This window comes from Salvelinus sp. IW2-2015, unplaced genomic scaffold (assembly GCF_002910315.2).
Source record: "Salvelinus sp. IW2-2015 unplaced genomic scaffold, ASM291031v2 Un_scaffold1567, whole genome shotgun sequence".
NCBI lineage: Eukaryota > Metazoa > Chordata > Actinopteri > Salmoniformes > Salmonidae > Salvelinus > Salvelinus sp. IW2-2015.
In genome coordinates this window covers 22,559-44,531 of record NW_019942995.1, presented here as the reverse complement: position 1 = coordinate 44,531, position 21,973 = coordinate 22,559, and the positions used below count along the sequence as shown (strand labels likewise).

Below are 21,973 nucleotides of genomic sequence, written 5' to 3'. Positions count from 1 at the left end.
AAATTAAAATGTTCCTCAATCGACACACAATACCCCATAATGACAAAGTGAAAACAGGTTTTTAGATATTTTTGCAAATGTATTCAAAATAAAAGACAGATACCTTATTTACATAATTATTCAGACCCTTTGCTATGAGATGTGAAATTTAGCTCAGGTGCATCCTGTTTCCATTGATAATCCTTGAGATGTTTCTACAACTTGATTGGAGTCCACCTGTGGTAAATTCAATCGATTGGACATTATTTGTAAAGACACACACCGGTCTACATAAGGTCTCACAGTTGTCAGAATAAAAACCAAGCCATGAGGTTGAAGGAATGGTCTGATGAAACCAAGATTTAATTATTTGGCCTGAATCCCAAGCATCACATCTGGAGGAAACCAGGCACTACTCATCACCTGGCCAATACCATCCCTACAGTGAAGCATGGTGGTGGCAGCATCATGCTGTGGGGATGTTTTTAGCGGCAGGGACTGGGAGACTAGTCAGGATCAAGGGAAAGATGAATGGAGCAAAGAACAGAGATCCTTGATGAAAACCTGCTCCAGAGTGCTCAGGACCTCAGACTAGGGCAAAGGTTCACCTTCCAACAGGGCAATGACCCTAAGCACACATCCAAGACAACGTAGGGGTGGCTTCGGGACAAGTCTCTGAATGTCCTTGAGTGGCCTAGCCAGAGCCCGGACTTGAGCCCAATCGAGCATCTCTGGAGAGACCTGAAAATAGCTGTGCAGCGACGCTCCCCATCCAACCTGACAGAGCTTGAGAGGATCTGCAGAGAAGAATGGGAACTCCCCTAATACAGGTTTGCCAAGCTTGTAGCGTCACATCCAAGAAGACTCGAGGCTTTAATCACTGACAAAGGTGTTTCCACAAAGTACTGAGTATATTGTCTGAATACTTATGTAAATGTGATATTTCAGTTTTAATTTTTATAAATGAGCGAACATTTCGAAAAGCCTGTTTTTATTTGTCATTTATTGGTCTGAATACTTCCCGAATGCCCTATATAATAGGCTGAATGCTTAATGTGGCTCATTTCACACGGGTTTTTAGAGTCTCACAATAAAAAGCTAAGATAATATTTGTGTAAACTCTACATAGTTGTATTGTGTTCTGTGCAACATCGAGGTTAGAGTGGGAATTACACCATGACATTGGGGTAGGGGTCTGTATTGAGCAAGTGCGTCTACATTTTTTATGGGCCTAATAATAAAGATGTAATTTAAACATACAAATATTTTCCTTTCATTGTGGCATGAACACAACCAGTTATGACATTTTCATCTGATTGTCAAACAAATCACTTCAAAAAGTAGGCTACATGTGAATGTTCGTCCACTCAAAATAATACCAGCATCCAAACTGCATGCATATTCACGCCATTTGATGAATGGAAATAGACATCTCTTACAAAACACCACGTATAATGGCGTTCAGTGATTGCCATTGGTGAGGCCTATATTAATTGGTGCGTCTTGCTGACAAATTGCTGAAACTGTTGCGGGTAAGACGGGATGGTCAACTGACTAGACTGGGCTACAATGTGTATTACCATGAACTTCACATAGGCCTACCGGTAGTTAGTGGTAAAGAAATAGGTGGGTAAACTCTGATTCCCGGTCTCTGTGAAAAAAGTAACGCTCCCTATCATTTCAATGCATTTTCTGAAAAAGGTGGGTACAAGGCATTTACCCTCCACTAGGCCTTACACCACTGCCAGTAGCCTACCCTCTCAGCCAAGGCAATTTTTAACACATGGACACACAGAATAGGTAGCCTACATTCAATATAATAAATTAGTTGAATCAAAACACGTTTTACACCCTACTTCGTGAGTTAATGCCTGGAGTCTTCACATCCTCCGTGAGATGCAGGCAGGGATGCCATCTTGAGGTCATGCAGGATTCTTTCAGATCGTTTAAGCAACCAAGATTAGGTTCTTAGCAGACCTAGTATTTAATTCTCTCAATATTGCTTTTTTGTAGTTATCTTATCAAAGCAACTATCCCTGAGTGGTGGACTATCATGTGAGTTAAATGGATGCTTTGGCTTGATAAGATGATTATGACTTGCTGTGAGAGTTGGGGTGAACCATGGACTATATTGGGTGAACTTTCTTTGGTCCACTGTTTGTTACTAAAAGGTTGATGAGCATTGTGAGGGTCTGTTGCTCAGATACCTCCCCATAGAGAAATGTAAACTGGTCTCAAGGGCCACAGGTGACAGGGACTGCATTATTCTCAACCACTGTGTTTGTTATTGCACAGTTTATATATGCCTATTGCATGCTCAAGGGCTCTGGATCAATTGTACACCTTACCACCCAAATACACTTTAGATCAGGGATCATCAACTAGATTCAGCCGCGGGACGTTTTCCTTCTTCTTGAGCGGATGGTCAGGGGGCCGGAACATAATTACAAATCATTTGTATACAAAAAATTGACTGCAATAAGCCCAAACAGATATATTTGACTAAAACATAATCATTTCAAACCTTACTAACATGTGTATACGATCACATATACAGTATCTCTATTATGCGTGGGAATACTTGGAGCTGGTGTTTTTAGTCTTTTATGTACAACAATTTACAAAAAAATATTTTTTAAGTCGTTTTTTTTGCTCAGAACTTGGGGCGGGATATAAAATCCCCTGTGGCACAAATTGTTCCCGCATGCTGCCAGTTGGGGAACCCTGATTTCTATTTTCCCATGCTTGCAATATTTACATTTTTATTTGATAAAGTTTACTCCTCAGGTACTGTCACTTTTATGGCCTCTCCTTAGGTGCATTCCTAAGTATTTAACAATGAGATCCACTGCCTTAAACAATGGTGTCTTCTGTGTGCGTGTGTGCTGGGCAATTAGCCTACCCAAGTAAACCTTCCAAGTTGCAACCAACCCACTAATCGAGCAACCAACCAAATCGTAAAGGAGCATTGAAGGAAAAATTTGAGGCTACACTGGACTAGTCGGACTATCCAAACAGTAGAAGTGGGGGGGGAAACGGCTACTGCTGTGCCTTTTCTAATGGGCAGCTCTGATAATCAGCTGCTAGTGCCTGCAGACACAGAGTTCAATTATTTATCTTTAGTGTAATTTTTAACAAAGTTGTGCACATGTGTCTAATACCAGACCCTCTTTGATAAGAAGAATGCTGCCAAAAAGAGGGAGGAGGAGGCAGCGGCGGCTGCGGCAGCGGCGGCTGCGAACGGCAGGGGTGATGGGGGCAAGGCGGAGGGAGGAGGTGGAGGAGCCAAGAAGAAGGGAGGAGATAAGATGTCAGTGGAGAGGGTGTACCAGAAGAAGACCCAGCTGGAGCACATCCTACTGAGGCCTGACACCTACATCGGCTCTGTGGAACCTGTCACCCAGGTGGGTTAGGTGCAACAGAAAACAAAATTGTGCAACATTTTTTTGGGGGGCGGGTAACGTCTTCCTGTTTCACTCCTGTTTTGTGCCTACAGAAGACTCATTTTCTAAACAACATTAGTCACAACAACATCCAGTTCTGTACCTAGATCTAACAGAGAAATCTGGTGTTGCTCTTTGTTGTTGATGTGTAGTGAGGTATTATGAATGGTTAATCAATAAAGATATTTATTTCTCCCCTTTCAGCAAATGTGGGTTTTCGATGAAGACCTTGGGATGAATCTACGAGAAATCACTTATGTCCCTGGATTATACAAAATCTTTGATGAAATTCTTGGTAAGTCTATCAGGATCTTTTAAAACAGAACATACACAGGTGACAAAGTGGTCATTATGAACTAGCTAAAGCCCTCAGTTCATTTTTATTAAGCTATATGTTATTACTGTGATGGCCTCTGATGGGCCTTCCCTCAAGGTAGAATAACGGTGAACCAAAAAGCAGCTGGATTGATTCCCCGAGCCGATAATGTGAAAAATCTGTCTGTGCTCTTGAGCAAGGCACTTAACCTTCATTGCTCCTTTAAGTCGCTATGATTAAGAGCATCTGCTAATTGACTAAAATGTTTTTGGTTGAGTTAGATTTTATTTTAGGTGTACTTTGCTATGTCAGTCGACCAATTTTATATATATATACACAAACACACACACAGTCAAAAGTTAGGACACACCTACTCATTCAAGGGTTTTTCTTTATTTTTGCTATTTTCTACACTGTACAATAATAGTGAAGACATTGAAACTATGATATAACACATATGGAATGTAGTAACCAAAAAAGAAGTGTTAAACAAATCAAAATATATTTTAGATTCTTTAAAGTAACCACCCTTTACCTTGATGACAGCTTTGCACACTCTTGGCACTCTCTCAACCAGCTTCACCTGGAATGCTTTTCCAACAGTCTTGGAGTCCCCACATATGCTGAGCACTTGTTGGTTGCTTTTCCTTCACTCTGCGGTCCAACTTGTCCCAAACCATCTCAATTGGGTTGAGGTCGGGTGATTGTGGTTGTCAGGTGCAGCACTCCGTCACTCTCCTTCTTGGTCAAATAGCCAATACACAGCTTGGAGGTGTGTTTTGGTTCATCGTCCTGTTGAAAAACAAATGATAGTCCCAAGTGAAAATCAAATTGTATTGGTCACATACACATGGTTAGCAGATGTTAATGCGAGTGTAGCGAAATGCTTATGCTTCTAGTTCCGACAGTGCAGCAATATTTAACAATTCCCCAACAACTACCTAATACACACAAATCTAAGTAAAGGAATTGAATAAGAATATATACATATAAATATATGGATCAGCAATGACAGAGCGGCATAGGCAAGATGCTATAGATGGTATAAAATACAGTATATACATAGATGTGTGATGCAAGAAATGTAAACATTATTAAAGTGACTATTGATCCATTTATTTAGGTGGCCAATGATTTCAAGTCTGTATGTAGGCAGTAGCCTCTCTGTGTTAGTGATGGCTCTTAACAGTCTGATGGCTTTAAGATTGAAGCTGTTTTTCAGTCTTTCCACCGGTCTAATGTCCATTGCTCGTGTTTCTTGGCCCAAGCAAGTCTCTTCTTCTTGCCTCCTGAGTGGCGCAGTGGTCTAAGGCACTGCGCCACTAGAGATTCTGGGTTCGAGTCCAGGCTCTGTTGCAGCTGGCCGCGACCGGGAGACCCATGGGGCGGCACACAAATGGCCCAGCATCGTCCGTGTTAGGGGAGGGTTTGGCCAGCAGGGATGTCCTTGTATCTTCATATTGGTGTCATTTAGTAGTGGTTTCTTTGTAGCAATTTGACCATGAAGGCCTGATTCACGCAGTCTTCTCTGAACAGTTGATGTTGAGATGTGTCTTTTACTTGAACTCTGAAGCATTTATTTGGGCTGCAATTTCTGAGGCTGGTAACTCTAATGAACTCATCCTCTGCAACAGAGGTAGTTCTGGGTATTCCATTCCTGTGGCGGTCCTCATGAGAGCCACTTTCATCATAGCACTTGATGGTTTTTGCGAGTGCACTTGAAGAAACGTTCAAAGTTGTTGAAATGTTCCGGATTGACTGACCTTCATGTATTAAAGTAATGATGGACTGTCGTTTCTCTTTGCTTATTTGAGCTGTTCTTGCCACAATATGGACTTGGTCTTTTACCAAATAGGGCTATCTTCTGTATACTACCCATACTTTTTCGCAACATAACTGATTGGCCCAAATGCATTAGGAAGGAAAGAAATTTGACAAATTCACTTTTAAGAAGGCACACATTTGAATTTAAATGCATTCCAGGTGACTAACTTATGAAGCTGTTTGAGAGAATGCCAAGAGTGTGCAAAGCTGTCATCAAGGCAAAGGGTGGCTACTTTGAAGAATCTCAAATATAAAATATATTTTGATTTGTTGGACACTTTTCTTGGTTACTACATGATTCCATATGTGCTATTTCATAGTTTTGATGTCTTGACTATTATTCTACAATGTAGTGAGTAGGAGTGTCCAAACTTTTGAATGGTACTGTGTGTGTAATAATACAATACCATTTCTAAGTGAAGTAGAAATGTCCTTGTTTTTGAAAGAAAAGCACACACATTTTGTCCATTAAAATGACATCAAATTGATCAGTGTAGTCTACAGTGTAGTCATTGTTAATGTTGTAAATGACTATTGTAGCTGGATGGAATTTTAATGGAATATCTCAATTTTTCAGCAACCATCACTCCTTTGTTCCAATGGCACGTTGTTAGCTAATCCAAGTTTATCATTTTAAAAGGCTAATTGATCATTAGAAAACCCTTTTGCAATTATGTTAGCACAGCTGAAAACTGTTGTCCTGACTATAGAAGCAATAAAACAGGCTTTTTCTTTGCAACTCTGCCTAGAAGGCCAGCATCCCGGAGCCGCCTCTTCACTGTTGACGTTGAGACTGGTGTTTTGCAGGTACTATTTAATGAAGCTGCCAGTTGAGGACTTGTGCGGCGCCTGTTTCTAAAACTAGACAACTAATGTACTTGTCCTCTTGCTCAGTTGTGCACCGGGGCCTCCCACTCCTCTTTCTATTCTGATTCGAGCCAGTTTGCGCTGTTCTGTGAAGGGAATAGTACACAGCGTTGTACGACATATTCAGTTTCTTGGCAAATTCTCGCATGGACTAGCCTTCATTTCTCAGAACAAGAATAGACTGACGAGTTTCAGAAGAAAGTCCTTTGTTTCTGCCCATTTTGAGCCTGTAATCAAACCCACAAATGCTGTTGCTCCAGATACTCAACTAGTCTAATGAAGGCCAGTTTTATTGCTTCTTTAATCAGGACAACAGTTTTCAGCTATTTGCAAAAAGTTTTCTAGTGATTAATTAGCCTTTTAAAATGATAAACTTGGATTAGCTAACACAACGTGCCATTGTAACACAGGAGTGATGGTTGCTGATAATGGGCCTCTGTACGCCTATGTAGATATTCCATAAAAAATCTGCCGTTTCCAGCTACAATAGTAATTTCCAACATTAACAATGTCTGCACTGTATTTCTGATCAATTTGATGTTATTTTAATGGACAACAAAAAAATCTTTCAAAAACAAGAGTTTCTAAGTGACCCCAAACTTTTGAACGGTCGTGTATATTGTTAGGGTATATATTTTTTAAAGGAACTCCTTCCTGCTTTAAACTTACTCTCTTTGAAATTGTAATAGTACAATGCACAAGGTGCAATTTTGAAATTGGGTAGTGCTTCATCAGTTCCTCTTGTCATGTTAGTCATTGAATACCTTCGAGAGCTATTTATAACTTGTCAGAAATGTCCAGATCAACTAGTCCATGTCAGCTAACGTTTTTTTATTTAGGTTTTTAGCCCATAGATATTTAGTTTTTTTTTTGACACTCAAATCACACACATACACATTAGACATGGCAAAATGTATAGAATTGCAAGAAATAAGCTTTAAACCTACAAAATTCTCCCCACCGCCAAGAGGGGTGTGAACAGTTTGTGTCATGAACAGTGGAACCCCTGATTTAGCAGACAGACTTACAGTACATTCAGTAAATCTATTGTTGTAGGTAGGATGATATCATTTTTGTACTCCTGCCCAGTGACTGGAGATGAAAACAAGCCTTTTATCTTGTCCAACAATATATCTGAAACATCTATTACATTTAACCTGTTGTGTAGAGGAGCTTGCTTGTTCCTGTGTGTTCTGTGGACAGCCTGTCCCCCCCTCCTTGCTCTTACTCATGTAGCCATTTGTCTGGAATGAAGAGCCGTCTGATGAAATCTTTTATTGGTTGTCAGTTACACACTGATTAAGACAAGCGGCAGCAGCATCTGGTCTATGTTATGTGTTTGGCTGACTGGCACATTCAATATGGGGTACAACCAATTATTGTATTGCAAAATGTCAGGCTTCTACATTGATGAATACCCTGTCCTGAAATAGTATGTTTATACCAGGCACTACCTTGAGTGATCAAGCAACTGGAAATCCAGTCATATGCAATGGAAGAAGACATGAGATTAGAGTTTTTTTGCTCTGCACAGTGTTAATTTAGCTGTTTTATAGTGGTGATAAGGTAATGACAGCAGTCTGTCCTCGCTGCTCAAATATTCACTAGTTCCTACCACGTCTATATAATTACTGACTAGACATAACTCACACATGGTCAGTCCACACATGTCACCTTACAACCCAAGCAAAAGCTTGAAATGAAATAGGCCAACCAAACCGTATAACCGACAGGAGACTTGACTGAGTCAATTTGACTTTTCAATATGTTTCCAGTATGAGAGAATTGAAAGGATGTGGTTTTGGATTTTATAGGCCAGGCAACATTTAGGCTATTGATTCTCAAGTGTGTCTAAAGCTCTTGATGAAAATGTGAGTATCTTCTCGATAGTCTATCGACACAATTGAATCCCTGCAGTCTACTTCTCATTTGAACATGTTTTTCTCTACTCCACAGTCAACGCGGCCGACAACAAACAACGGGATAAGAGCATGTCAACCATAAAGATCTCCATTGATCCGTAAGTACACATGCACAGTCAGCAGTTGTCGATCATTAGTCAAGTCCAGTTTGAGCCCAAAAACCCTACTGTGCACGCTGCAGAGGTAGGCACAGTAGCTTCCCTCTGTTGCAGTTAGTTGTCGTCTATCCGTCATTATCATAAGTTCTGTTTAACAGTCCTGTTCTATGACGGCAAAGCCGTCTGCTCCCCTTGAGGTCATGCGTAGCAGTGTTGGAAAAGTCATTTGAGCATAGCAGCTCCGCCCCCCTAAAAATTGTGCAGTACATGCTGCCTAGGTAGGTGCAGCGGCTTCTCTTCATTGGAAAACAATGGCTCCCCCAGCCAAATACCATTTTTGCTGTTAGAATGTAGGTCTCTCTAGACTGGCTTTTAGACTGGCTTTTCAGTGATTGATAAAATAAAATTGCGGAGTTAGTTACTATGGAAATGGTTCTGGTTGACCAATAAAATAAGCCTGCAGCCCAGTAGTTCAGCTCACTAAGTAGCCTTCTAAATATACAGTGCCTTCAGAATGCATTCATACCCTTTAACTTATTCCACATTTTGTTATAGCCTGAATTGGAAAAAATGTAATCCATCTACGCACAATACCCCATAATGACAAAGTGAAAACATGTTTATTTTTTTTTGCACATTTATAGAAAATGGAATACAGAAATATCTCATTTACATAAGTATTCACATCACACCCCTGAGTCAATACATGTTAGAATCACCTTTTGGTAGCGATTACAGCAGTGAGTCTTTCTGGGTATGTCTCCAAGAGCTTTGCACACCTGGATTGTACATTATTCTTTTTAAAATTCTTCAAGCTCTGTCAAGTTGGTTGTTCAAGCTCTGTCAAATTGGAAGTCTTGCCATAGATTTTCAAGCATACTTAAGTCAAAACTGTAACTCTGCCACTCAGGAACATTCGCTGTCTTCTTGGTAAGCAACTCAACTGTTTTAGGTTATTGTCCTGCTGAAAGGTGAATTCATCTCCCAGTGTCTGGTGGAAAGCCACCACTATGCTTGTGTTGTATTGAATTTGCCCCAAACATAACTCTTTGTATTCAGGACAATTGCTTTGCCACATTTTTTGCAGTATTACTTTAGTGCCTTGTCGCAAACAGGATGCATGTTTTGGAATATTTTTATTCTGTACACTTGTCAGTTAGGAGGCTAGTATTGTGAAGTAAGTACAATGTGATTGATCCATCCTCAGTTTTTTCCTATCACAGCCATTAAACTTTGTAACTGTTTTAAAGTCACCATTGGCATCATGGTGAAATCCCTTAAGAGTTTCCTTCCTCTCCGGCAACTTAGTTAGGAAGGACACCTGGAGCTTTGTTGTGACTGGGTGTATTGATACACCATCCAAAGTGTAATTAATAACTTCACCATGCTCACAGGGATATTCAATGTCTGCTTTTTGTTCTACCAATAGATGCCTTTCTTTGCGAGGCATTGGAAAACCTCCTTGGTCCTTGTGGTTGAATCTGTGTTTGAAATTCATTGCTCGTCTGAGGGACCTAACAGATAATTGTATGTGTGGGGTACAGAGATGAGGTAGTCATTCAAAAATCATGTTGAACACTATTATTACACACAGAGTCCTTGTAACTTATTATGTGACTTGTTATGTACATTTTTACTCCTGAACTTATTTAGGTTTGCCATAACAAAGGGGTTGAATACTTATTGGCTCAAGACATTTCAGCAATTCGTTTTTTATTGATTTGTACAATTTTCTAAAAAACACATCACTTTGACGTTATGGGATATTGTTTTGTAGGCCAGTGACTAAAATCTCAATTGAATACATTTTAAATTCAGGCTGTAACACAACCAGATGTGGAAAAAGTCAAGGGGTGTGTATACTTTCTGAAAGCACTATCAAGGCATGCAGATTTTTCTGTGGGAGAATGTATTTGAAAAATGCGGAGCATCCATTTTGTTTAAGTGATATGCCCACTTGTGATGTGTGTGTGTTTTAAAGCCAGCGTTGTGCATGGTTCTGCGGGGTATTTAGCCGTACGTTGATCTTAGGCACAGTGTTAGCTAGCAGCAGGAGGTTGTGGTGGAGGCTGATAGATTTCTGGGGAGGGAGAGGGAGAGAGGTCTTAATGAACAGTGGGCTCTGCAATTCAGGGAGCTCATTTAACATGCTGTTCACCTACGGCACGACATCCACAGCAATCTGAACACACAGCAGACTGCTGAACGTCAGCGTGTCCTTCAGAGAGCTTCCCTGTCTCCTCCCTGTGAAGCCAGGCCTGTCTGCATGTACCCTGCCCTTTCATATCTCTCTGTGCTTTTTCCTTTCCTCTCCTCTGTTGCTCTCAAGGGCTGGAATTTCGAATGGTTTTATATGAATGTTGGAGCCCCGTTCCAGAGCTTAAATCATCACACGTTGGGCTTATTTAGTTTTGCTTTGTTGCTCTACAGTGTGTTTAAAATCACAACCCTAAATCCACTGGTTTGGCAAATGGGGATTGGTTGCAGTATTGTAAAATGTTGATGTTTATATGTCAGAAAGGTCTGGCTAAATTGATATTTATTGAACTAAATATAATTTAATCTTAATCTTATTTTTTATTTTTTAAATTTACAAATATTTTATTTATGATCTTAATGTAAAGATTAGTACAGCTTATTCTGGCTGTCCTGTGAAGTTCTTCCACCTCCTTGTTTATTCCTCCGTTCCTCCTCCTCTCTTCCTTCAGTGAGTCCAACACTGTCACCATCTGGAACAATGGTAAAGGCATCCCCGTGGTGGAACACAAAGATGAGAAGATGTACGTTCCCGCTCTCATCTTCGGACACCTCCTCACCTCCAGTAACTACGACGACGAGCAGAAGAAAGTCACAGGTGGAAAAAATCACTCTGAAAACGAGAATCTAATTCATTTATTCATTATTCTTTGTCCCTTTATGTAATAACATTTCATATGGTTTCGATAAAGCTTTAGACAGAACGTCTAACCTGAAATGTTTAGCTACTGAATAGGTGAATAGTTTTGTAGTTCCCCTTGCAGTGCTTAGTAACACTACACTGGAATTAGTGAATGACTATAGGTCAATCTCTCCACGGATGAAAGCACGTCTCCCTTCTGTTTTCCTTATAGGTGGAAGGAACGGGTACGGTGCTAAACTCTGTAACATCTTCAGCACAAAGTTCACAGTGGAAACCGCCTGCAAGGAGTACAAACACAGCTTCAAACAGGTACAGACGACCAGAAAGCACAGCGTGATTGACATCTGTTGTTTAGTCAACCTTGAAAAGAGTGTTCTTCAAACAGCTAAGCACCAGTTGATGTTTTGTAGGAGTACAGTATGTGACTTGTAAACATGTGAGGGGGTGAGTATGAGTTGATTCTCACTGTCAGGTGTGGTCTCTCAGGATTCTACGTTGATATTGTAGGATTCTACATAGTTTTGGGGGATTTCTGTAATTTCTCATAAACCAGATGGTTTTTGTGGTTTGTCCTATAATTGTCACTTTCAGTGAAATTACTAATCAAAATAGTGATAGTTTGTTCAATCAGTTGCACATGGCTTTTTATTAACTCTTATCTCTTTGATGGAATTTCACAATACAACCTCATGATTCATTCTAGTTTCCTTAACATGTGAAGAATGTAGTACATTTCATGACAATCTCTCTCCCCCTTTTTCTCCCTCTCCCTAGACTTGGCAGAACAACATGGGGAAGACGAGCGACCCCAAGATCAAGTTCTTTGACGGGGACGACTTCACGTGCGTGACCTTCCAGCCGGATCTGTCCAAGTTCAAGATGGAGAAGCTGGACAAGGACATCGTGGCTCTGCTCACCAAGAGGGCCTACGACATCGCTGGGTCCTGCAAGGGCATCAAAGTCATGCTCAACGGGAAGAAACTCCCTGTAAGTCCCCCCCATTTAACCACACATAGTAAGATGGGCTGTCCCATATACACAGAATACATGCTGTACGTAAGGTGCCAAGTCTTGGAAGACCCTGGGCGAAACATTTTGAAAGGAAATAAAACGGCTCATTTCACTACTTTTATTTTTTATTTTTATTTAACCTTTATTTAACCAGGTAGGCAAATTGAGAACACGTTCTCATTTACAATTGCGACCTGGCCAAGATAAAGCAAAGCAGTTCGACACATACAACAACACATAGTTACACATGGAGTAAAACAAACATATAGTCAATAATACAGTGAAAAAAAATAAGTCTATATACAATGTGAGCAAGTGAGGTGAGATAAGGGAGGTGAAGGCAAACAAATATATGTATAAATAAATAAAAATATAAGAAGCCAGTGGAGGTGAAGTGAATACAACACAGCAAGTAAAATAAAACTAAAAAAAACACTGGAATGGTTGGTTTGCAGCGGAAGAAGAAAGTGCAAAGTAGAGACAGAAAATAATGGGGTGCAAAGGAGCAAAATAAATTAATAAATAAATACAGTAGGTAAAGAGGTAGTTGTTTGGGCTAAATTGTAGATGGGTTAAGTACAGGTGCAGTAATCTATGAGCTGCTCTGACCTGGTGCTTAAAGCTAATAGGTGTTTCCAATTTCAGAGATTTTTTGTAGTTCGTTCCAGTCATTGGCAGCAGAGAACTGGAAGGAGAGGCCGTCCAAAGGAAGAATTGGTTTTGGGGGTGACTAGAGAGATATACCTGCTGAGCGCGCTACAGATAGGTGCTGCTATGGTGACCAGCGAGCAGAGTAAGGGGGATCTTTACCTAGCAGGGTCTTATAATGACCTGGAACCAGTGGGTTTGGCGACGAGTATGAAGCGAGGCCAGCCAACGAGAGTGTACAGGTCGCAGTGGTGGTAGTATATGGGCTTTGGTGACAAAACGGATGTGCACTGTGATAGACTGCATCCAATTTATTGAGTAGGGTTTTGGAGGCTATTTTGTAAATGACATCACCGAAGTCGAGGATTGTAGGATGGTCAGTTACAAGGGTATGTTTGGCAGCATAGAGTAAAGGATGCTTTGTTGCGGAATAGGAAGCCAATTCTAGATTTGACTTTGGATTGGAGATGTTTGATGTGAGTCTGGAACGGAGAGTTTACAGTCTACCAGACACCTAGGTATTTGTAGTTGTCCACATAATTCAAGTCAGAACCGCTCCAAAGTAGTGATGTTGACGAGCGCGGCAGGGGCAGGCAGCGATCGGTGTTGAAGAGCATGCATTTGGTTTTACTTGTATTTAAGAGCAGTTGGAGGCCACGGAAGGAGAGTTGTATGGCATTGAAGCTCGCCTGGAGAGTTGTTAACACAGTGTCAAAAGAAGGGCCAGAAGTATACAGAATAGTGTCGTCTGCGTAGAGGTGGATAGAGAATCACCAGCAGCAAGAGCGACATCATTGATGTATCACGAGAAGAGAGTCGGTCCAAGAGTTGAACCCTGTGCACCCCCATAGAGACTGCCAGAGGCCGGACAAACAGACCCTCCGATTTGACACACTGAACTCGATCAGAGAAGTAGTTGGTGAACCAAGGCGAGGCAATCATTAGAGAAACCAAGGCTGTCGAGTCTGCCAATGAGGATGTGGTGATTGACAGAGTCAAACCTTGGCCAGCGTCAATGAATACGGCTGCACAGTATTGTTTCCTATCGATGGCGGTTACGATGTCGTTTATGACCTTGAGCGTGGCTGAGGTGCACCGTGACCAGCTCTGAACCAGATTGCATAGCGGAGAAGGTGTGGTGGGATTCGAAATGGTCGGTAATCTGTTTGTTGACTTGGCTTTCGAAGACCTTAGAAAGGCAGGGTAGGATAGATATAGGTCTGTAGCAGTTAGGGTCAAGGGTGTCCCCCCTTTTGAAGAGGGGGATAACCGCAGCTGCTTTCCAATCTTTGGTCTCGGACGACACGAAAGAGAGGTTGAAGAGGCTAGTAATAGGGGTGGCAACAATTTCAGCAGATAGTTTTAGAAAGAAAGGGTCCAGATTATCTAGCCCGGCTGATTTGTAAGGGTCCAGATTTTTGCAGCTCATTTAGGACATCAGCTGACTGTATTTGGAGAAAGAGAAATGGGGGAAGCTTGGGCGAGTAGCAGAGGGGAGGCAGTGCTGTTGCCCTGGGTAGGGGCAGCCAGATGGAAAGCATGGCCAGCCGTGGAAAAATGCATATTGAAATTCTCATTATAGTGGATTTGTCGGTGGTGACAGTGTTTCCTTGATTCTCAGAGCGGTGCGAAGCTGGAGAGGTGTTCTTTATTCTCCATGGACTTTACGGTGTCCCAGAACTTTTTTGAATTTGTGTTGCAGGAAGCAAATTTCTGCTTGAAAAAGCTAGCCTTGGCTGTTCTAACTGCCTGTGTATATTGGTTCTGGCTTCCCTGAAAAGTTGCATATCACGGGGGCTGTTCGATGCTAATGCAGAACGCCATAGGATGTTTTTTTGTTGGTTAAGGGCAGTCAGGTCAGGAGAGAACCAAGGGCTATATCTGTTCCTGGTTCTAAATTTCTTGAATGGGGCATGCTTATTCAAGATGGTGAGGAAGGCATTTTTAAAATGACCAGGCATCCTCTACTGACGGGATGAGATCGATATCCTTCCAGGATACCCGGCCAGGTCGATTAGAAAGCCTGCTCGCTGAAGTGTTTCAGGGAGCGTTTGACAGTGATGAGTGGAGTCGTTTGACCGCTGACCCATTACGGATACAGGCAATGAGGCAGTGATCGCTGAGATCTTTGGTTGAAAAGCAGAGGTGTATTTGGAGGGCAAGTTTTGTTAGGATGATATCTATGAGGGTACCGAGTTTACGGAATTGGGGTGGTACCTGGTAGGTTCATTGATAATTTGTGTGAGATTGAGGGCATCAAGCTTAGATTGTAGGGTGGCTGGGTTTTGAGCATGTTTCAAATTTAGGTCGCCTAGCAGCACGAACTCTGAAGATAATGGGGGGGCAATCAGTTCACACTATAGTGTTCCAGAGCACAGCTGGGGCAGAGGGTGTCTATAGCAAGGCGGCACGGTGAGAGACTTTTTTTAGAGAGGTGGATTTTTAAAAGTAGAAGTTCAAATTGTTTGGGAACAGACTGGATAGTAAGACAGACTCTGCAGGCAGTCTTTGCAGTAGATTGCAACACCGCCCCCTTTGGCGTTCTATGCTTGTCTGAAAATCTTGTAATTGGGGATGAAAATATCTGAGTTTTTGGTGGTCTTTCTAACGCCAGGATTCAGACACGGCTAAAACATCCGGTTGGCAGAGTGTGCTAAAGCAGTGAACAAAACAAACTTAGGGAGGAGGCTTCTAATGTTAACATGCATGAAGCCAAGGCTATTACGGTTACAGAAGTCATCAAAAGAGAGGCCTGGGGAATAGGAGTGGAGCCAGGTACTGCAGGGCCTGGATTCACCTCTACATCACCAGAGAACAGAGGAGAGAAGTAGGATAGGTACGCTAAAAGCTATGAGAATTGGTCGCCTAGAGCTACTAGAGCAGAGAGTAAGAGGAGTTTCTGGGGCGATAAAATAGTTTAAAGGAATAATGTACAGACAAAGGTATGGTAGGATGTGAATACAGTGGAGGTAGACCTAGGTATTGAGTGATGATGAGAGAGATATTGTCTCTAGAAACATCATTGAACCAGGTATGTCAGTCGCATATGTGGGTGGTGAACTGAGAGGTTGGATATGGTATAGTGAACAGGGCTAGAATCTCTACAGTGAAATAAGCCAATAAACATTAACCAGAACAGCAATGGACAAGGCATATTTACATTAAGGAGAGGCATGCTTAATCGGTGATCAATAAGGGTCCAGTGAGTAGAGGTTGGTTGGGGTCGTGGCGATCCAGACAGCTGGCCGGGTATGTGGCTGTCGGTAGCAGCATAGGATGGAGGTCTGTTTGTAGATACCTCGTGCTACACCTGTTTCAATACAGTGTCATTTGCTAATAACTTTTCCAGAACCGTAGCCACAATCCAAACCCAGTGTAGGCTCTTCTCACCTGTCCTTTCCCTCTCCTCCCAGGTGACAGGGTCCGCAGCTATGTGGACTGTATGTGAAGGACAAGCTGGACGAGGTGGGCGTGGCCCTGAAGGTGGTCAACGAGTCGGTCAAACGAGCGCTGGAGGTCTGTCTCACCATGAGTGAGAAGGGATTCCAACAGATCAGCTTCGTCAACAGTATCGCCACCACCAAGGTAACATCCCCTCAGGGAATTATGTTGTTAAAATAGTCTGTTATATTACCAGAACTATACCCTTTGATTTGGAAAACTACGACTTGACCAATCTAGGAATAATGGACAAATTAAGTGTGTTTTTTCATGTGTAAATATACTGGGATGCGTGTTCATTTTGATGCTATTCACATGTTGTAGTATGACTTGAATCACTTTCAACCACATCAGACATGTTTTATGTACTACACTGCTTGTTTTGTGTCATTCAGGGTGGCAGACACATTGATTACGTGGTGGACCAGATCGTAGCCAAGCTGATAGAAGTGGTGAAGAAGAAGAACAAAGCTGGTGTCTCAGTCAAACCCTTCCAGGTTAGTTATTACCATCTTATTAATGTGTTATTACTATCGTGTTACTACAATAGTGTTACTAGTAATTCCATTGTTAGTGAACTGGGATAAGAGCAACTTAATGTAACGTTCAGCTACAATCTTAGTGCTTTACTTTTGTCTGACTCAGGTGAAGAACCACATCTGGGTGTTTGTGAATGCGTTGATCGAGAACCCGACCTTTGACTCCCAGACCAAGGAGAACATGACCCTCCAGACCAAGAGCTTTGGTTCTAAGTGTCCTCTGTCTGAGAAGTTCATCAGAGCAGTAAGGAGATGCTTCTTCATAAATGGCTGTTCTTTACCACAATGAAATATCACTACCTCGTGTGATGTTGGGCCTTCACTCTTCACATACACTGTTTCCTCACAGAGAAAGTCAAGTTATTTACATTGAGTTGATATCATATGATCTGTAAAATCAGTTCCAGGTCCTTGTGTTCTCGGTTCACCTGGAATATTAAACAATGATATATCATATTCAATTCTTGATTTTGTCTGCAGGCGACCAACTGTGGCATTGTGGAGAGTATCCTGAACTGGGTGAAGTTCAAGGCCCAGACACAACTCAACAAGAAGTGTTCTTCAGTGAAGTACAGCAAGATTAAAGGCATCCCCAAGCTTGACGACGCCAACGATGCCGGTAAGACAACCACAACTACACTGCTCTCTGTGCATAAGCCCTACGATGTTGCTAATCTACTTATCCACCAAGAGGGCCTCTTTTGCCAATATTTATATTGAAACTAGTTGAAGACTTTAAATTAGGATGGGGGAACAGAGCTAGGTTGTTGGGCCCACCCCTTTTTATAAACAATGAGGGGAAACACTAAATTGTTTAAACACACACTGAACTGCGTGTCTTACCTCCTTCTTCACCCCCAGGTGGTAAACACTCGTCAGAATGCACTCTGATCCTGACTGAGGGAGACTCGGCCAAGTCCCTGGCCGTCTCCGGCCTTGGTGTCATTGGGCGAGATCGCTATGGTGTCTTCCCACTACGAGGAAAAATTCTGAACGTACGAGAGGCCACACACAAACAGGTTAGTGTCAGGTTAGTGTCTAAAGAGTGGTCAGATTGGGCTGGGATTGTGTATGAGTGATTACAATCGAGATGATTAATGTCTTGAGCGTACACCAAAATGATAAATCTTGTAAACAAATAAATACTCAAGGGATTTACGTAGATCGTTTGCCAAAAGTGGCGCAAGGACCGTTCCGATCAACATAATTGTTTTATTAAGATCAGCTGAAGCCAAACTCTTTTGGGTTGAGTCCACCAGAGCCAAGGTGGCCCATCCTGCCTTAGTCAGGTAGGGGAAACACTGACACGGCCATGTTTCTCTTTCCCACCAGATCATGGAGAACGCAGAGATCAACAACATCATCAAGATCGTGGGTCTGCAGTACAAGAAGAGCTACGAAGACCCAGAGTCTCTGAGATCCCTACGCTACGGCAAGATCATGATCATGACCGATCAGGTTCTAACACTTAATCAATCCCACCAACGCCCGACGTCTACAATTGACCCATGTCTTGCAATTATCATCATAATCAATAATTGTAATAACTATGAGCGTAAAGCATCTTTCATACAGTATGCATGTTCAAAGCCTTGTTTTGTTGAAGTTACACTCTAAGGTTACTCTGAAATGGCATGATATTCCCTATATAGTATGGTGTAATGCACCAAAAGTAGTGCACTACATATGGAATAGGCTATCATTTTGGATGCACCCTTGGGTCATAACAATCCATACTAATAGTGTGTGTTTGTGTTGATGATCTGCTGACAGGATCAGGATGGCTCCCATATCAAGGGTTTGCTCATCAACTTCTTCCATCACAACTGGCCATCCCTGCTCAAACACACCTTCCTGGAGGAGTTCATCACGCCCATCGTTAAGGTAAGACTCACGCAGGTAATACCAGGGGTTCTGGGCTATTACACGCATTCTATATAGTCAAAGTAAGACTCATACATTGGTACAGCCAGACCCAATTTTCTCCCTACCACTTCCACTTGGCTTGAACTCTTCAGTGTTTGCAAATCTACAGCGGCTGAAACCTCCCTCATAGGACAAGGACTACATGACACAGTCGTGACCTCTGATTTCAGCTTATGGCAACTAACTTTCAACTGTTATAAAACACAAACAACGTGGTTGTAATGCTGCTTTTAACTCTTTCCTGCAGGTGAACAAGAATAAACAGGAGAATGCTTTCTACAGCATTCCAGAGTTTGACGAATGGAAGAAACAGACAGTCAACTTTAAAACCTGGCATATAAAGTACTACAAAGGTTTGTTCATCCTATGTGGATATTCCTCCAAACTAACCATTATTGTTAGAAGCTATTCTGTTTCACACTACTGAGGCAAATCGAGCCAAGCTCTACTGTACTGGCCTGAATATACATCCACCATATTTGCTGGAGCATGCTGGAAAGGACAATGTGGGGAAAACATATCTGAGCCAGCCAGCACAGTTTGGGTTGCCACGGTACTGTGAAAAGGGTTTGAGTGTTTGATTGCTTGTGTTCCAGGTTTGGGTACCAGTACAAGCAAGGAGGCCAAGGAGTACTTTGCAGACATGGAGAAACACCGGATCATGTTTAGATACGCCGGGACAGAGGACGATGCTGCCATCACACTGGTGGGTTTACCATGGACACCACTCTCTCTCCCTTTTCCCTATCATGGTCTTTCAATAGTTTCTCATTAAATATACAGAAAATAGATAGAAAAGTTAGAAAGTTAACTGAAAAATGGCTAGACGAATGTATTCATCAAGCTAGTTTTGCTGTCGTACAAAATGTATTACCCAACCTTCTATCAACTTACACAAGATGGTTTTGTACTTTATTTGTCTATGCTCTGCTTGGGAAATCCTTGTCAAATGGGGGGGGGGACTGACAGTGATGTCATTTGAATGACACTAACAGTGATCTGTCCATTGCTGCCTGTCTTTAGGCGTTCAGTAAGAAGAAGACTGACGACAGGAAGGAGTGGCTCACCAACTTCATGGAGGACAGGAGACAGAGGAGGATGCACGGCCTGCCAGAGGTGGGTGGGGCTGACTGTGTGACCGACTGGGTTGAAACCTGGGTCTCCTGCATACCAGAATACTGTTAGCCCACCTTGCTTAAAGAAAAGATTCACCCATTTTTAATGTTATATCATATTTGTGCATCTCTGAGGGATATTCTGTCGATTCCCGGGGTAATTTCATGTTTTCATGTGTATCTGTGTCATTTACCATTCAAGCAGGCTGAAATACAGCCACTATAACACGTTTTGCATACCTCCTATAGAGTAAATCTTCACGTCTCTAGAGTGGTTTCTCAGCACACGAGTGTGCTAGGTTCCATCTGCGCTGTGAGAGACTGTCCAGATCATTCACATCAGGGCAGATGAAGGAAAGGAGGCGTGGAGAGGAAGCAACAGACTATTGAGATGCACCCTGTGAGAGACTGTTGGATATTGGAGTTTGATGAAAGGAAGAGGACGTAGACTGTTTTAGATCTGTCTGTTTGTCTGTCTGTCAAACAGGCATCTCTCCACCATGGGAGTTACTTGGACCATGATGTATCACAGCTTGTTTAGAGTCTTCTAGCTGGCTCCTTTGATTCACAAGCATCTGATGAGTTCTGCTGTCAGTGTTCCTCACATATCCTAAGCATTGAAATGGAAATATTCCCCAAAAACACGCCAATCAGCCTAGTTATGTTGTTGACGTTTAGTAAAATGACTCTCTTTACTGTTTATCACTGATGTAAAGTAGCAGCTGCTTTCCCCATGGGAATCCCATCATAGCCAGGTCTGAAGTTGATAACATCACAGCGCTGTTCATTTCTCTCTCATCCTACAGCAATACCTGTACGGAACACCGTTTTGTAATTGACTCTGTTGCTGTCGGTCGCTGATGCAAAGTAGACACCGCTCTCCCATGTGGTACTGATAGACCATAACAACATCATAGCCCTGATTTCAAGTCCTCAATCTCTTTTATCATCCCCACTCAGCAATACCTGTACGGCACACAGGCGAAACACCTCTCCTACAACGACTTCATCAACAAAGAACTCATCCTCTTCTCCAACTCTGACAACGAGAGATCCATCCCATCCTTAGTGGACGGTAGGTATGCAGCGATGCACTAGACTAGCTATCTCCCTGGATGTTCTGTCTTTCTAGCTTTTGTTGTGTTTGTTGTCAAATGGCTTTTGAAGTTTAAGGGAACTGAAATGCCTGGAAACTTGTCTTTAACAGAATTCTTCCCTGTCCTCTGGATGCTCTGTTTATGTGTATGATGTGGTCTCCTTTTGATGATGGCGTGTAGAATTATTTGTTTATTTCAATCCCCATTAGCTGTTTTGTTGCAACACCCACTCCTGTTGGGGGGGGGGGTGGTCCCCTTTTGATGATATCTTGTGTGCAGGTCTGAAGCCAGGTCAGAGAAAGGTACTCTTCACCTGTATGAAGAGGAATGATAAGAGGGAGGTGAAGGTGGCTCAGCTGGCTGGTTCAGTGGCAGAGATGTCCGCCTACCATCATGGAGAGGTTCTACACTCTTACTCAGCTATAGGAAATATACTTACACAGCTATAGGAAATATACTTACACAGCTATAGGAATTATACTTACACAGCATTAGGAATATACTCACGAAATATACTAACAGCTATAGAAACTATACTTACACTGCTTATAGCAAAAATATACTACACAGCTATAGGAAATATACTTACACAGCTATAGGAAATATACTTACACAGCTATAGGAATTATACTTACACAGCTATAGGAAATATACTTACACAGCTATAGGAATTATACTTACACAGCTATAGAATTATACTTACACAGCTATAAGAAATATACTTACACAGCTATAAATATACTTAACAGCTATAGAAATATACTTACACAGCTTAAGAAATATACTTACACAGCTATAGGAATTATACTTACACAGCTATAAGAAATATACTTACACAGCTATAGGAA

The 21,973-nt window shown here is 41.9% G+C and overlaps 1 protein-coding gene across 1 annotated transcript in view; it reads left to right on the top strand.

Annotated features, from left to right (window-relative positions):
• Positions 1-21,973, top strand: part of LOC112071275 (DNA topoisomerase 2-beta) — a 34,204-nt gene that overhangs the window by 1,900 nt on the left and 10,331 nt on the right. The window contains exons 2-20 of the mRNA XM_070439330.1: positions 3,144-3,383; positions 3,627-3,717; positions 8,386-8,449; positions 11,158-11,303; positions 11,560-11,657; positions 12,123-12,339; positions 15,442-15,455; positions 16,437-16,592; positions 16,844-16,945; positions 17,094-17,231; positions 17,468-17,606; positions 17,849-18,006; positions 18,320-18,445; positions 18,761-18,871; positions 19,161-19,266; positions 19,510-19,619; positions 19,937-20,029; positions 20,989-21,103; positions 21,405-21,526. Coding sequence (XP_070295431.1) covers positions 3,144-3,383; positions 3,627-3,717; positions 8,386-8,449; positions 11,158-11,303; positions 11,560-11,657; positions 12,123-12,339; positions 15,442-15,455; positions 16,437-16,592; positions 16,844-16,945; positions 17,094-17,231; positions 17,468-17,606; positions 17,849-18,006; positions 18,320-18,445; positions 18,761-18,871; positions 19,161-19,266; positions 19,510-19,619; positions 19,937-20,029; positions 20,989-21,103; positions 21,405-21,526 — 2,346 coding nt within the window. The remainder of the gene's footprint in view (positions 1-3,143; positions 3,384-3,626; positions 3,718-8,385; positions 8,450-11,157; positions 11,304-11,559; positions 11,658-12,122; positions 12,340-15,441; positions 15,456-16,436; positions 16,593-16,843; positions 16,946-17,093; positions 17,232-17,467; positions 17,607-17,848; positions 18,007-18,319; positions 18,446-18,760; positions 18,872-19,160; positions 19,267-19,509; positions 19,620-19,936; positions 20,030-20,988; positions 21,104-21,404; positions 21,527-21,973) is intronic.